At 35.6% G+C, this 15,998-nt stretch overlaps 1 protein-coding gene across 1 annotated transcript in view; it reads right to left on the minus strand.

Moving 5' to 3' along the window:
• SHCBP1L (SHC binding and spindle associated 1 like) overlaps window positions 1-15,998 on the minus strand; it is a 49,899-nt gene that overhangs the window by 32,927 nt on the left and 974 nt on the right. Inside the window, exon 2 of the mRNA XM_027868656.1 lies at window positions 13,000-13,149. Coding sequence (XP_027724457.1) covers window positions 13,000-13,149 — 150 coding nt within the window. The remainder of the gene's footprint in view (window positions 1-12,999; window positions 13,150-15,998) is intronic.

The raw sequence follows: 15,998 nt of genomic DNA on the forward strand, positions 1-15,998 counted from the left end.
ATTCTGATCCTATCTAAATTGCTTCATTTAAAAAAAACAAAAACCTTTTGCTCACAGCTTGTACTTTAGAACTTACATTAGCATAAAGGTACATGACAGCATAGTTTGCATATTGTCAATACTATTTCAAATATGTTCTTATTTAATAAAAGTTCACTCCACTGAAATTTTGTGGAAGTATGAACTAGTCATTTACCAAATATTTTAAATGTAAACACATGCAACTATACGGCACTATTAAGGTACTACATATATCTAAACAAACTAGAGAACTCTAACTTCAGATACAGCAAAACTACTTCAGTGAGCAGGAAATATCCGTGTACAGCCATTCTGTACTCAAGATTATAAGTTCTTAGATCTAATCTAAAAAGGCCCATAGAAATCATCTAAGGAGCAGGAGGCTACATGACTTGCCACATCATACATGTATCCGATGGTTGGGAGCAAGATTTAAACTTACGATCTCTGCCTCCACAGTTAATGTTTATTCCACAGTACCACACTGCCTTTTTCCTGTCAAAGTTGTTCACAAATAACTGTTAACACATCATTAACAATCCCCTTTCCAATAAAATTCACAAAACTCAAGTATAATATCTTTTGACCAACTTCCCAGTTTTAACACTTTATAGAATTAACTGATTCCTGTAATGGATCCCTAATATCTTTTGACAAAAACAAAGGCACTAGATGGAGGACCTAAGCAGCTAGCGGGTACAGTTGATAAAGAGCTGGGTCTGCAGTCTGGAGGCCCTGAGCTTAAATTAAGTCTAACCGCAAACACTTATTAGTTGTGTCACTTAACCTGTCTGCCTCAGTTTTCCCATCTGTAAAATGGGAATAATAATAGCATCTACCTCACAAGACTATTGTAAGGATCAAATGAGTTAATAATTGTAAAGAGCTTAGCACAGAGTGTCTGGCATATAGTAATTGCTACATAAACGTTAGCTATTATAATTACAGATTATATCTCTATTTTCTGGATTTAGACTTCTAAAAATTTACTTCATAATACGAATCCATGGGAAAAGCCAATTCATTAAATAGGAAAAAAATTCCTTGTCTGGAATGAAGATTTATTTAACAGGTAAAAAAATTAAACTACCGGGAAAAAATTCACACATCATGGTGTGTAATACACTTACCAACTCTGGGGCTCAGTTGGCTGGTCTACAAAATGTGGAAGTTGGACCCAATGATCTCTAAAGTGCTAACCAAACCCCAAATAATAGGACCCAATAATTACTGTTTATATTCAAAAAACAAATGTTTCCCCAAAATTGGCCGTGACAAAAAATTTTGTATATAGAACCTTCTTTTCCTATTGAATTTAAAGCTATAAGTACATGCTTTAAAATAAAAATTTCTTGTCATAAGTTATAACAAAAATCACACTTTATATAACTACCATTTTAAAAGGGTGAACTTAAAAGTAAATTGTTCATTTTAAGATAAACAAAAATGCTCAATAAACTCCAATCATACTCAAGCTGAGTTTGCCATTGTTCATTATTCCCCATCTTACCGTGCTACTTTTCTGCCTCTGCTATTCTAAAGTTCTAAAGGACACTAACATTTCTTGGGCAGCTATGTGGCAAAGCGGATAGAGCACCCGCCCTGAAGTCAGGAGGACCTGAGTTCAAATGTGACCTCAGACCAAATACTTTACACTTACTAGCTATGTGACCCTGGGCAAGTCACTTAGCCCCAACTGCCTAAAAATTTAAAAAAAAAATTTTTTTTTAATTTAAAGGACACTAAACAGACTTGGGTTTCATATATTGCTACATTATCTTTCCTTTTAAAATTGGTCAGCTAAATTGTAGCCATCTAATTCACAACCCTTAATTGTACAGTTGAGGCACCTCAGGCTCAAAAAAGTTAAATGACCTGTTTAAGATTCTTTTTATTTACTCATTTATTCAACATACATTTACTACACATTTATGGGATACAGATTCTGAGTGAGAAATAAAAATTAAATGAAACATAATCCCTGCTGTCACAGAGATCATGGAGTAAGACAAGGATAAATATAATATGTAATATCAGATGATTACATTAGAAAGCTGAAAAACATGGAAAAGTCATTATTAGTAAGAGATCACAGAAAATTGCTTACATGAACTGAAGCAAAGTGAAATGAGCAGAACCAGGAAAACAGTTGTACACAGTAATAACAATACTGTATAATGATCAACTGTGAATGACTTAGCTATTCTCAACAATACAATGATCCAACATGTTTCCAAAGGACTCATGATGAAAAATGCTATCTACCTCCAGAGAAAGAACTGATGGTGTCTGAATGCAGATCAAAGCATGCTTTTATTCACTTTTTTTTTGGTCTGTGTTTTCTTTCACAATACAACTAAGATGGAAATATGTTTTGCATGATTACACATGTATAACATATCAAATTGCTTGCTGTCTCAGGAAGGGGGAAGGGAGGGAAAAAAATAATTTTGAACTCAAAATTTTTAAAAATGAATGTCAAAAATTGTTTCTAACGTGAAACTGGGAAAAGGTATCCCCTCAATTTCCAATTCTTTGTTGCCACAAAAAGAGCTGTTTGAGTCTTTTTGTACATTCCAGTCCTTTTCCTTTTTCTTTGATGTCTTTGGGTTACAGATCTAGTAGTGGTATGCATATTATATGCATACCAGGCAGTTTTATAGCCCTTTGGGCATAGTTTCAAATTGCTCCCCAGAGTGGCTGAATCAATTCACATCTCCACCAACAGTACATTAGTGTTCTATTTTCCCACAACCCCTCCAACTTTGTCATTTTCCTTTTCTGTCATACCGGTCAATCTGACAGGTGTGAGGTGGCACCTCAGACTTTCTTTAATTTGCATTTCTCTAATCAATAGTGATTTAGAGCATTTTTTCATATTACTGTAGACAGCTATAGTTTCTTATTCTGAAATCTTTCTGTTCATATCCTTTGACTATTTCTCAATTGGCGAATGACTCACATTCTTATAAATTTGACTCACTTCTCTATGTTTGTGAATTAAGGCCTTTATCAGAAAAACTTGCTGTAAAAATTTTTTTTCCCAGTTTGGGGCTTTCCTTCTTAAAAGGAAATCTTTTTTTTTTCATTTTTTAATAATTTACTTATTTTTAGTTTTCAACATTCACTTTCATAAGACTTTGAGTTTTAAATTTTGTCCCTCTCTCTTCCCTCCCCCTTCTTTAAGACAGTGTGTAATCTGATATAGGCTCTACTTATACATTCATATTAAGAATATTTTCACATTAGTCATGATGTATAGAAGAATTAGAACTAATGGGAGGAATCACAAGAAAGAAGAAACGAAACAAAATAACAACAACAACAACATAAGAGAGAAAGAGAGAGTAAATAGTATGTTTCCATCTGCATTCAGACTCCATGGTTCTTTTTCTGGATGTGGATAGCATTTTCCATCATAAGTCTTTTGGAGATGTCTTAGATCCTTGCATTGCTGAGAAGAGCTAAGTCTATCAAAGTCAGTCATCACACAATGTGGCTGTTACTGTATACAACGTTCTCCTGGTTCTGCTCATTTCATTCTGTATCAGTTCATATAAGTCTTTCCAAGGTTTTCTTAAGTCCTCCAGCTCATCATTTCTTTTTTTTTTAATTTTTAATTAATTTATTTTGAATTATCAGCAATCACTTCCATAAGCTTTTAAGTTTTAAATTTTTCTCCCCCTCCCTCCCCAATATACTCCTATTAAACATATTTTCACATCAGTGATGTTATAGTAAGAATTAGAACCAATAGGAGGAACCACCAGAAAGAGGAAACAAAACACAACAGAAGGAAAAAAAAAAAGCAAATAGTATGCTTCAATCTGCATTCAAACTCCACAGTTTTTTCTTTGGATGTGGATGACATTTTCCATCACAAGGCCTCTGGAGATGTCTTAGATCCTTATATTGCTGAGAAGGGTTAAGTCTATCAATATTTGTCATCGCACAACGTGGCGGTTACTGTGTACAACGTTCTCTTGGTTCTGCTCACTTCACTCATCATCAGACCATACAAGTCCTTCCAGGTTTTTCTGAAGTCAGCCTGTTCATCATTTCTTATAGCACAATAGTATTCCATCACATTCATATACCACAACTTGTTCAGCCATTCCCCAATTGATGGGCGTCCTCTCAATTTCCAATTCTTTGCCACCACAAAAAGAGCTGCTATAAATATTTTTGTACATGTAGGTCCTTTTCCCATCTGTATGATGTCTCTGGGATATAGCCCTAGAAGTGCTATTACTGGGTCAAAGGGTATGCACATTTTTATAGCCCTTTGGGCATAGTTCCAAATTGCTCTCCAAAATGGTTGGATCATTTCACAACTCCACCAACAATGTATTAGTGTTCCAATTTTCCCACATCTTCTCCAACATTTATCATTTTCCTGTTTTGTCATGTTGGTCAATGTGATAGGTATGATGTGGTACCTCAGAGTTGTTTTGCTTTTCTCTAATCAATAGTGATTCAAAGCATTTTTTCATATTACTGTAGATAGCTTTAATTTCTTCATCTGAGAACTACCTGTTCATATCCTTTGGCCATTTATCAATTGGGGAATGACTTGTATTCTTATAAATTTGACTTAATTCTCTATATATTCTAGAAATGAAGCCCTTATCAGAGAGACTGGTTGTAAAAATTCTTTCCATATTTTCTACCTTCCTTCTAATTTTGGTTGCATTGGCTTTGTTTGTGCAAAAACTTTTCAATTTAATGTAGTCAAAGTTATCCATTTGGCTTTTCATAATGTCCTCTATCTCCTGTTTGGTCATGAATTCTTCCGTTCTCCATAAATCTGACAGATAAACTGTTCCTTGCTCTCCCAGTCTGCTTACAGTATCAGCCTTTATATCTAAATCATGAACCCATTTTGACTTTATTTTGGTATATGGTGTGAGATTTTGATCTATGCCTAGTTTCTGCCATATTCTTTTACTTATCATTTCTTATAACACAAAAGTATTCCATTACATTCATATACCACAACCTGTTCAGCCATTCCCCAATTGATGGGCATACCCTCAATTTCCAATTCTTTGCCACCACACAAAGAGCCACTATAAATATTTTTGTACATGTGGATCCTTTTCCCGTTTTAGTGATCTATTTGGGATACAGGTCTATAAGTGGTATTACTGGATCAAAGGGTATACACAATGTTATAACCCTTTGGGCATAGTTCCAAATTGCTCTCTAGAATCAGTTCACAACTCCACCAACAACGCATTAGTGTTCCAATTTTCCCACATCCTCTTCAACATTTATTATTTTCCTGTTTTGTCATGTTACTCAATCTAATAGGTATGATGAGTCATTTTGATTTGCAATTCTCTAATCAATAGTGATTTAGAACATTTTTCATTTGAAAGGAAATCTTAACTGCATTGGTTTTGTTTGTGCAAAACCTTTTTAATTTAATGTAACTAAAACTATTCATTTTACATCCCATAACGCTCATTTGGTCTCATTTGGTCATAAATTCTTTCCTTATCCATAAATCTGACAGGTAAACTATTCCATACTCCCCTAATTTGCTTCTGGCATCACCCTTTATGTCTAAATCATGTATCCATTCTGACCTTATCTTGGTAAAAAGTATAAGATGTTAGTTTATACCCAGTTTTTGCCAAACTGCTTTTCAATTTTCCCAGCAATTTTTTTTGGGGGGGAGGTTAGGCAATGGGGTTAAGTGACTTGCCCAGGGTCACACATTTAGTAAGTGTTGTGAGGCCGGATTTGAACTCAGGTCCCCCTGACTCCAAAGCTGGAGTTCTATCCACTGCACCACTTAGCTGTCCCTTTTCCCAGCAATTTTTATCAAATAGTGAGTTCTTGTCCCAAAAACCTGGATTTTTGGGTTTATCAAACACAAGATTACTATAGCCATTTACTACTATGTATTGTGTACCTAATCTATCCCACTGATCCACCACTCTATTTCTTAGCCAGTACCACATTGTTTTGATAATGTATTTGAAATACATTTTAAGATCTGGTACTGCTAGGCTACCTTCCTTCACATTTTTTCACTGATTTCCTTGATATTCTTGAACTTTTGTCCTTCCAGATGAATTTTATAAATCTTTTTTAGCTCTATAATGTTTTGGTAGTTTAACTGGTATGGCCCCGAACAAGTAAATTTAGGTAGAACTGTAATTTTTATTATATTGGCTCAGCCTAACCATGAGCAATTAACACTTCTTTAATTGTTTAGATCTGACTTGGTGTGACAACTGTTTTGTAATTATGTTCATATAGTTCCTAGGTTTGCCTTGGTAGGTAGACTCCCAAGTATTTTATGTAGTCTACAGTAATTTTAAATGGAATTTCTCTTTTTATCTCTTCCTGTTGAGTTTTATTGGTAGTATACAAAAATGCTGATGATTTATGTGGGTTTATTTTATATCCTGCAACTTTGCTGAAATTGTTTCAACTGGTTTTTTAGTTGATTCTCTAGGGTGCTCTAAGTATACTATCATGTCATCTGCAAAGAGTGATAGTTTTGTTTCCTCACTGCCTATTTTTATTACTTCAATTTTTTTTTCTTGTCTTATTGCTATAGCTAGCATTTCTAGTACAATTTTTGAATAATAGTGGTGATAATGAACATTCCTGCTTCACTCCCAATCTTACTGGGAAGGCTTCTAGCTTATCCCCAATACAGCTTATGCCTGCTGACGGTTTTAAACAGATGCTACTTACCATTTTAACAAAAGCTCCATTTATTCCTATGCTTAGAGTGCTGGATTTTGTCAGAAGTTTTTCTGCATCCATTAACATAATCATATGGTGTTGGTTGTTTCTGTCATTAATATGGTCAATTATGCTAATAGTTTTCCTAACATTGAGCCAGCCCTGTACTCCTGATATAAATCCTACCTGATCATAGTGTATGATCTTTGTAACATATTGCTATAATCTCCTTGCTAGTTTATTTAAAATTTTTGCATCAATTGGGAAATTGGTCTCTAGTTTTCTTTTCTCTGCTTTTGCTATTCTTGATTTAGGTATCGGCACTATATTTGTGTCATGAAAGGAATTTGGTATGACTCCTTCTTTGCCTATTTTGATAAATAGTTTATATAATATTGGAATTAATTGTTTTTTAAATGTTTGGTAGGATTGACTTGTAAATCCATCTGGTCCTGGGGATTTTTTTCTTGGGGAGCTCATTAATGGTTTGCTGAATTTCTTTCTCTAAGACAGGGTTAAGTATTCTAATTTCCTCTTCCGTTAATCTAAACAATTTATATTTTTGTAAATATTCATCCATTTCTCTTTTATTATCAGGTATACTTATATGTAACTGGACAAAATAGCTCCTAATAATTGTTTTAATTTCATCTTCATTGGTGGTGTATTCACTATTCATTTTTGATACTGGTTACTTGGTTTTCTTTCCTTTTTCAAAATCAAATTAACCAACGGTTTATCATTTACTGTTTTTTTCCATAAAATCAGCTCCTAATTTTATTAATTCAATGATTTTCTTACTTTCAATTTTATTATCTCCTCTTTGATTTTCAGGATTTTCAATTTGGTATTTAATTGGGGGTTTTTTAATTTATTCTTTTTCTAGTTTTTTTTTAAATTGAATGGCCAATTCATTGATCTATTCTTTATTTTATTGATGTAAGCATTTATAGAGATATAAATTTTCCTGTAAGTACTGCTTTGGCCACACCCCATAAATTTTGGTACGTTGCCTCGTCATTCTCTTTAACAAAATTATTGATTGTTTCTATGATTTGTTCCTTGATCCACTCATTCTTTAGGATTAGATTAGTTTCCAATTAATTTTTAATCTATGTTTCCATGGACTTTTATTGAATATAATTTTTACTGCATTATGGTCAGGAAAGGATGAATTTAACATTTCTGCTTTTATGCATTTGGTTGTGAGGTTTATATTCCCTCTTACACTATCAATTTTTGTGAAGGTGCCACTCACCGGTGAGAAAAAAGTATACTCTATTGCCATTCAATTTTCTCCAGAAATCTATCATATCTAACTTTTCTAAAATTCTATTCATCTCCTTAACTTGTTTCTTGTTTATTTTATGGTTAGATTTAGTTTTGAGAAGGGGAAGTTGAGACTCCCCACTAGGTATAGTTTTACTGTCTATTTCCTCCTGTAATTCATTTAACTTTTCCTCTAAGAATTTGAATGCTATGTGCCATAGCTATATGCTATTTGGTGCATACATGTTTAGTATTGATATTACTTCATTGTCTATGACACCTTTTAGCAAAATGTTGTTTGCCTGATTTTCTCTTTTAATTAGGTCTATTTTTGCTTTCACTTTGTCTGAGATCATGATTGCTACCCCTGGTTGGTTGGTTTGTTTGTTTGTTTTTACCTCAGCTGAAGCATAATAGATTTTGCTACAGTCCCTTATTTTTACTCTATGTGTATCTCTCTGTTTCAAGTGTATTTCTTGTAAACAACGTATTGTTGAATTGTTTTTTAATCCCTTCTGCTGCTCCTGTTTTATGGGTGAGTTCATCAAATCCACATTCACAATTATGATTACTGTGTATTTTCCTCCATCCTGTTTTTCCCCTTTCATCTTTCTCTCTTTTTACCTTGTCCTTCCCCTCCTCAAAAGTCTGTTTTGCTTCTCACCACTATTTCCCTTCATCTATTCTCCCTTCTTTTAATGCCCTGCCCCCATCCCCTTCCCCTCCTACTTCCCTATGGGGTAAGACAGATTTCTATATCCAAATGAGTATATATTTTATTCCCTCTTTAAACCAATTCCAATGTAAGGTTCAAGCACTGCCCACCACACCTCCCCCATTTTCCCTCCCACTGTAAAAGCTCTTCTTTTTGTGCCTCTTTCATGTAAGATAGCTCTCGCTATTCTTCCTCCTTCTCCCAATATATCCCTCTTCTTACCCCTTAATTTCATTTTGTCCCATCATAGTCAACCCACATTTGTGCCCTCTATGTATACTCCTTCTAACTGCCCTAATAATGATAAAGTTGTTAGGAGTTGTTAGAAGTATCTTCCCATGTAGGAATATAAATAGTTTAAATTTATTGAATCCCTTATTATTTCTCTTCCATGTTTACCTTTTTTATCCTCCCCTTGAGTCTTTTCTTTGAAAGCCAAATTTTCTATTCAGCTCTGGTCTTTTCATCAGAAATGCTTAAAAAGTCCTATATTTCATTAAATATTCATTTTTTTCCCTTGAAGGATTATACTCAGTTTTGCTAGGTCCTACCTTCTTTATCTTTTGGAATATCTAATATTCTAAATCCTCCAATCCTTTAATGTGGAAGCTGATAAATCTTGTGTGATCCTGACTGTAGCTCCCCAGCATCTGAATTGTTTCTTTCTGGTTGGTTGCAATATTTTCTTTTTCTTTTTTTTTGGTTGCAATATTTTTCTCCTTGACCTGGGAGCCTGGGAATTTTGCTATAATATTCCTAGTATTTTTCATTTTGGTATCTCTTTCAAGAGGTGATCAGTGGTGGATTCTTTCCATTCCTATTTTACCCACTGGATCTAAGATATCAGGGTAGTTTTCCTTGATAATTTCTTGAAATATCATGGCTAGGCTTTTGTTTTCTCATGGCTTTCAGGTAGTCTAATAATTCTTAAACTGCCTTGCTTCAATCTATTTTCCAGGTCAGTTACTTTTCTAATGAGATATTTCACATTTTCTTCTATTTTTTTTCATTCTTTCTACTTTTTATAAAAAATAGTTTCTTGATTTCTCATAGAGTCTTTAGCTTCCACTTGCCCAATTCTAATTTTGAAAGAATTATTTTCTTCAATGAGCTTTTATACCTCTTTTTCCATGTGGCCAATTCTGCTTTTAAAGAAGTTCTTTTGTTCAGTATTTTTGTGCCTTTTTTATCAAGCTGTTGACTCTCTTTTTATAATTTTTTTACATTACTCTCATTTCTTTTACCAATCTTTCCTCTACCTCTCTTATTTGATTTTGAAAATCCTTTTTGAGCTCTTCTAGGAATTCTTGTTGGGCTTGTGTCCAATTCACATTTTTTTTCTTTGAGTTTTACTTATAGGTAGGTGTTTTGACATCACTATCTTCTGAGTTTGTGTCTTGATATTCCCTGTCATCATATTTTTTTATAGTCAGGTACTTTTTTTATTGTTTGCCACTAACGTGCTCCTCTTGGCCCTGGAACTGTGACCAGGTCCCCTGCTCTCCTGAATCTGCAAGTGGTAGTGCTCCTTTCTGCCTTAGAACTGGCAAGTGATCAGGGCCCCTACTCCCTTGTAAGTGACCACAAGCACTCTTCTCTGCCCTCAAATTTTGACCAGTGCCTGCTCCCCAGTGCTCTCCTCCTCTCTGCCCTTGAACATCACCCCAGAACTGTGTCTAGGCAATGCAACAGGATTCTGAACTTTGCTGGTAGTGCCAGTAAAGGGTTCCCAGTATTTTCTTTCTGTTCAGTTGTCCTCCCTTCCCCTTACTATCTGTGGCCTAAGAGGTCCCAAAGCTGCTGCTGCCACCACTGTACAGCCCCCTCCAAGGCCTGCTGCTGGCATTACAGTAGCCCAACTACCACTCTGATGAGACAGACCTTTCCTGCCAATCTCCTAAGTTGTCTCAGGCTGGAAAAGTGTTTCACCTTGTTGGCTCCACCACTCCAGAATTCAATTTGAAGCATTATTTTAAAGTTGACTGTAGGGGAATGTGAGAGAGTTCAGGTGAATTCCTGCCTCTGCTCCACCATCTTGGCTTCACCTCTCATTGGAAGTTTTTAAGCAAAGGCTAGATGTCCACTGAATTCTCCACCAATTCTGATATAGCTGAGGAAGACAGTGCAACAGGACAAAGTCAGACCCTTGAGGATCACCACATTAAAAGGAGAAGGAAAGGTTACCTTTCCATTATGCCTCACTGTATGGCTGTTTGAAATCTAAGAATCAGTAGAGTAGCTTTGGGAAACCTAAATTGCAAGAAGTTGAGATGAGAGTAGTAAAGAAACTGAAGAATTGAGTGTAGAAAACTTTAGCAATATGTTTAGTAAGGAATGGAAGGATATAGATTAGAGTATCCATATATAATATAGGAGTCAACAGAACTGAGAAGACCTGACCATATTTACAGACAGATAGCAAGCAGTAAGTGGGGAAAGAGAAGCTGAAAATGCTTCTGGGGAAAGAGATAGAAAGCTACTAAAGGAGGGTTCTTTAGGAGGTAAGAAGTATTGGGGTAAAGGACACAGAGGGTAGTTAGCCTTACTGAGTGAGAAGTCTTCTGTGACCAGAGGGAAGAGAGAGTGGGTGAGAGCAAAGACAAGTTCTAAGGAGTAGCATTTACCTTAAGTAAATGCTACTTATTGTTTTAAGACTGACAAACTTCCAGAAAATACTCAAAAGGAATCAGGAAGACATGGATTCAAGTCCTCCCTCTGACAGGGCAGCTAGGTGGTACAGTGGACAGAGCACTGGGCTTAGAATCAGGAAAACTTATCTTTGTGAATTCAAATCTGGCCTCAGATACTTACTAGATGTGTGATCCTAGGTAAAGTGACTCAACCCTGTTTGCCTCAGTTCTTCATCTATAAAATGAGCTGGAAAAGGAAATGGCAAACCATTCCAGTATCTTTGCCAAGAAAACCCCAAATCAGGTCATGAGATTTGGTCACAACTGAAAAGACTCAACAACAACAAAAATGGCCTCTGTTACATTGTCTGTGTGACCCAAAGCAAGTCATTTAAAGTCTGAGTGCTCCAAGCAACTAAGACTAGAATTAGCAAAGAAGCTATGGACCCGCACTGGTAGAGGGCATTTCCTCTCCTTGGACTTCCCTATACTAGTGAAATGGCTGGTCCAGGAGAAAGGAAAAAGAAAAAAAAAGGAAAATTATAAGCAAGTTAACCAAAATCATAAACCTTTCATTCTCTCTTAATAATCTGTAGGTTCAGAGATCCTGTATGATTAAAAATCTTTTATATGAAGATGATGCTACTGACCCACTTTTTGGTAAGTTTTGAGTTTTGTAGTAATAATATTGAATTACAATGAATTGTCCATATTCTTCAAACCTGTGTGCCTTTAAAAGTATAGATTTTCAGGATGAATAGATACATGGCTGGGAGTGCCTTTGGGGGTGGGGAGAAAGAAGTGGTTTGTGGAACAGAGATTCTTTCCATACAAAGCTAACTGACCCTTAGGGGAATCAAACCCATAACCTTGGCCTTTGAAGTAGCTTATTCTAACCAACTGCTCTAACAGGCCCAAATCATATCTGATGAAGATAAGCACTCCGAAGTAGAAGCCTGCCCCCATAAAAATGCTAGAAGATAAGAATTTTACTAAGAGTGCTTTGGTCCCTTGCTTTCTATTCCAACCTAAATCTAACTACATACAGTAATTCAAACTACAAAAACAGAAGTTTAGTCTGATAGACCTTCCCTACATTATATGTTTCAACCAACAGAAGTTTTTAAATTGCAATTTTATTTGGATGTGGAATAATGCTTTAGAGACACACTAAAAATCTATTTTCCAAAGTAAGTATTCACAGGGCAACTAGTACAGTGCATAGAGCACCAGTCCTGGAATCAGGAGGACCTGAGTTCAAATCCAATCTCAGATACTTGACACTTACTAGTTGTGTGACCCTGGGTTTGTTACTTAACCCTGCCTGCCTCTACCAAAAAACAAAAAAAACAAAAAGAAAACACCACTCACAAAGTAAGTATTCATTAACATTAGTTTAGGGCTTAGAGCTTACGTTAAGACATCATCCATGCCCTATCTAAATCTGGCCTGCACAACATATGGCCCACTTGTGGCCCACCAGCCCACCAACACAGCCCGTGGGCACTACGTTGTACAAACCTGTTTTAGGTTCTCTACATTTTTCATGGGCTACCAGAAACCCCAAAATGGTAATTCCAAATCAGTTGGGTTTTATTTAAGAGTATTAAAAGGGCCTAATATATTTACTCAAAAAAGAATAAATTAAGAATAATTTACCTCAACAAGGACTCCAACAAAAGGTATGGAGGCTTCTTCATATTTGATGAAGAACAACTCTGGATTTGTCTTCCAGATACCAAGCCATTTGTCTTTCATCTTTAATTTTTCTGATAGGTATTTGCTCATTGCTTCAACAGCATCTTCTGCCTAGCACAAGCATAATGGAAGATATTAGTAACATTGTATTTATGACTAAATTTTATTGCTGATTTCCATTTAAATATAAATTAATGAAGGTGGAAAGGAACATTCTTTTTAAAGAAAAAGGAAATTTGTAGAAACAGAAATTTTCTTTAGAATTAAAACAAACTGGAAAGAGATCTATAAGCATACTACAGTACTTTGTAGATGTGCCTTTCACTAAAAACTGGAATATAGTACATTTATCCAGAAGCAAAATAATGTAATTCTAACTCTCTAAGTAGAATGACCATATAAAAACAAAACAAACAATCCTTTGCCTCAAACTAACTTTTGCAAAGGGCTATTTAATATTGAGAGAACTTTCCAAAAACTTTTTAGTATATGAAAATCTAAAGCGTCCTTTCATTTTATAAACACAAACATCAGCAACAGCCAAATTGTCTTGCTTTGATGGGAGCACCACAGGTTTAAATTTCAATTCAAGGATGACAAATGACTTAAGTTAAATAATTTTTTTTAACTTGAAAACATGTTGCTTTACAAATGACACAATAACTTACATACTGATATTTTATCAATTACTTTAAATATTGTTTTAGTATTCTTTTTTAGATTTACCTCAGTATCAAATGCATGTGGTTCATTAAAAAAGAGTATCTTAACTTCAAAGTTTTTATTGAAATGTTGTCCAGTATTCACTCCCACCCAGGATCACCATATAACATCTATGAGAACAGGAAAAAATCTAATTTTTTAGAAATATACACTACAAATATTTACCATCTAAAAACTAACTATTCCTAAAACAAGAATTTTGGCCCTGTTGCACACAAATCAAAACTGAACTTATGTCAATAAAGGTCCAACCAGGGCAGCTAAGTGGCACAGTGGATAGAGCATCTGCCCTAGAGACAGGAGAATCTGAGTTCAAATCCAGGCTCTGACACTTAACACTTAGTAGCTGTGTGACCCTAGACAAGTCACTTAACCCCAATTCCCTCACTCAAATAAACAAAGGCCCAACCTCTAAATATTCCGATCTAAAAAGAAGAAATAAAAATTCTAACAGTAACCCTAGATGCAGCAAATCAACAATGGCAGGAACACATGCCTTCAACTTTTCAGGACCACCAATTAGGAAAACTCTTAGCTAGGCAGCTCTTTACTTGTCCAAGTAAATTTCCACGCCTGTGGAAAAATAATGTAACAGACATTTTTTTATACTGCAATAATAATAGCAAAATTCATCATTTCCTACAGCACAATAACACTCAAAAGAGCAGAACCAAGATAATTATACAGTAACTGTAATATTATTTGATGAACCACTAAGTTATTCTAAGTATTATAAATACTCAAATTAACTACAAAGAACCTATGAAGGAAGATGCTATCTACCTCCAGAGAAAGAATTGATAAACTGAAGTAAAATATATGGGTATATGTGTTTATTGTGAGAAATGGTGGCCTTCTTTAGATCCGGGGTGGGAGAGTTGGGGGGGGGGACACACATAACAATTCTGAATTTAGAATGTAACCAAAAAAATTTTTATTTTATTATTATTTTTTGGTGAGGCAATTGGGGTTAAGTGACTTGCCCAGAGTCACACAGCTAGTAAGTGTTATGTGTCTGAAGCCACATTTGAACTCATGTCCTCCTGACTCCAGGGTTGGTGCTCTATCCACTGCGCCACCTAGCTACCCCTTTAATTTTTAAAAACAAAAAACAATAATAAATGCTAGTCCTTAAGGGCTTTACATATATCTTGTTTTATCCTTATAGAAATCCTGGGATTGAGGTACTATTATTACCCTCATTTTACTAATGAGGAAACTAAGGCAGACCAAGGTTAAGTGACTTGCCCAGGCTTACAAAACTTATAACTGGCCAGGGGCACTGTGCTAAACTCTGGGGATACAAAAAGAGGCAAAAGCCAGTCCTTGCCCTCAATCTAATGAGGGAGACAAGCAAACAATTACATACAAACAAGCTATATAAAGGAAAAATAGGAAATAATTGAGAGACAAGGCATTAGAATTAAGAGGGGTTGGGGAAATGCTTTTTGTGGAAGATGGGTTTTCAGCTGGACTTGAAGGAAGCTAGGAGGGAGAGATGAGGAGAGATATCATTCCAGGCATGGGGAACAGCCACAGAAAATGCTCAGAACCAAGAGATGGAGTGTCTAATACAAGATAGCCAGGAGGCCAGTGTCACTGGATCAAAAAGCACATGGTGAAGAGTAAGGTATAAGAAGACTGGAAAGGTGGGGGAGGGGACCATATTATGAAGGACTTTGAAAGCCAAACAGAACATTTTGTTTTTGATCCTGGAGGTGATTGAGAGCCACCAGAGTATACTGAGTAGGGGTTGGGGTGAGATGATATGGTAGGACTTGTGCTTTAGGCAAATCACCTTCAAGTCTCAGTTAAAGTCCCACATTGTATAGGAAGTCTTTCCCAATGCCCCTTAATTCTAGACCGTCCTTCTTGATGATCTCCAGTTTATCCTACCTATACCTTGTTTGTATATAGTTGTTTGCATGATGCCTTCTTCACTAAACTGTGAGTTCCTTGAGAACAGGGGCTGCTTTGTGCCTTCCTTTATATCCCCAAGGCTTAACACAGTGAGCTCCTGGGCAGAGAGTAAAGACTTAATAAAATCCTAGTTGACTGACTCCAGATCCAGTTTTTTATCCACTGTGGAGGGAGAATCAGCCTTGAAGTTTAAATCCAGCCCAAGGCACACACTTGAGCAAGTCACTTAACCTGTCTGCCTCATCTTCCTCATCAGTAAAATGAAGATAATAGCAGTAACTTGTTGGATCAAATGAGATATTTGTAAAGCCGTTTGT

The sequence above is a fragment of the Vombatus ursinus genome, unplaced genomic scaffold, assembly GCF_900497805.2.
Source record: "Vombatus ursinus unplaced genomic scaffold, bare-nosed wombat genome assembly UNPS02014789.1, whole genome shotgun sequence".
NCBI lineage: Eukaryota > Metazoa > Chordata > Mammalia > Diprotodontia > Vombatidae > Vombatus > Vombatus ursinus.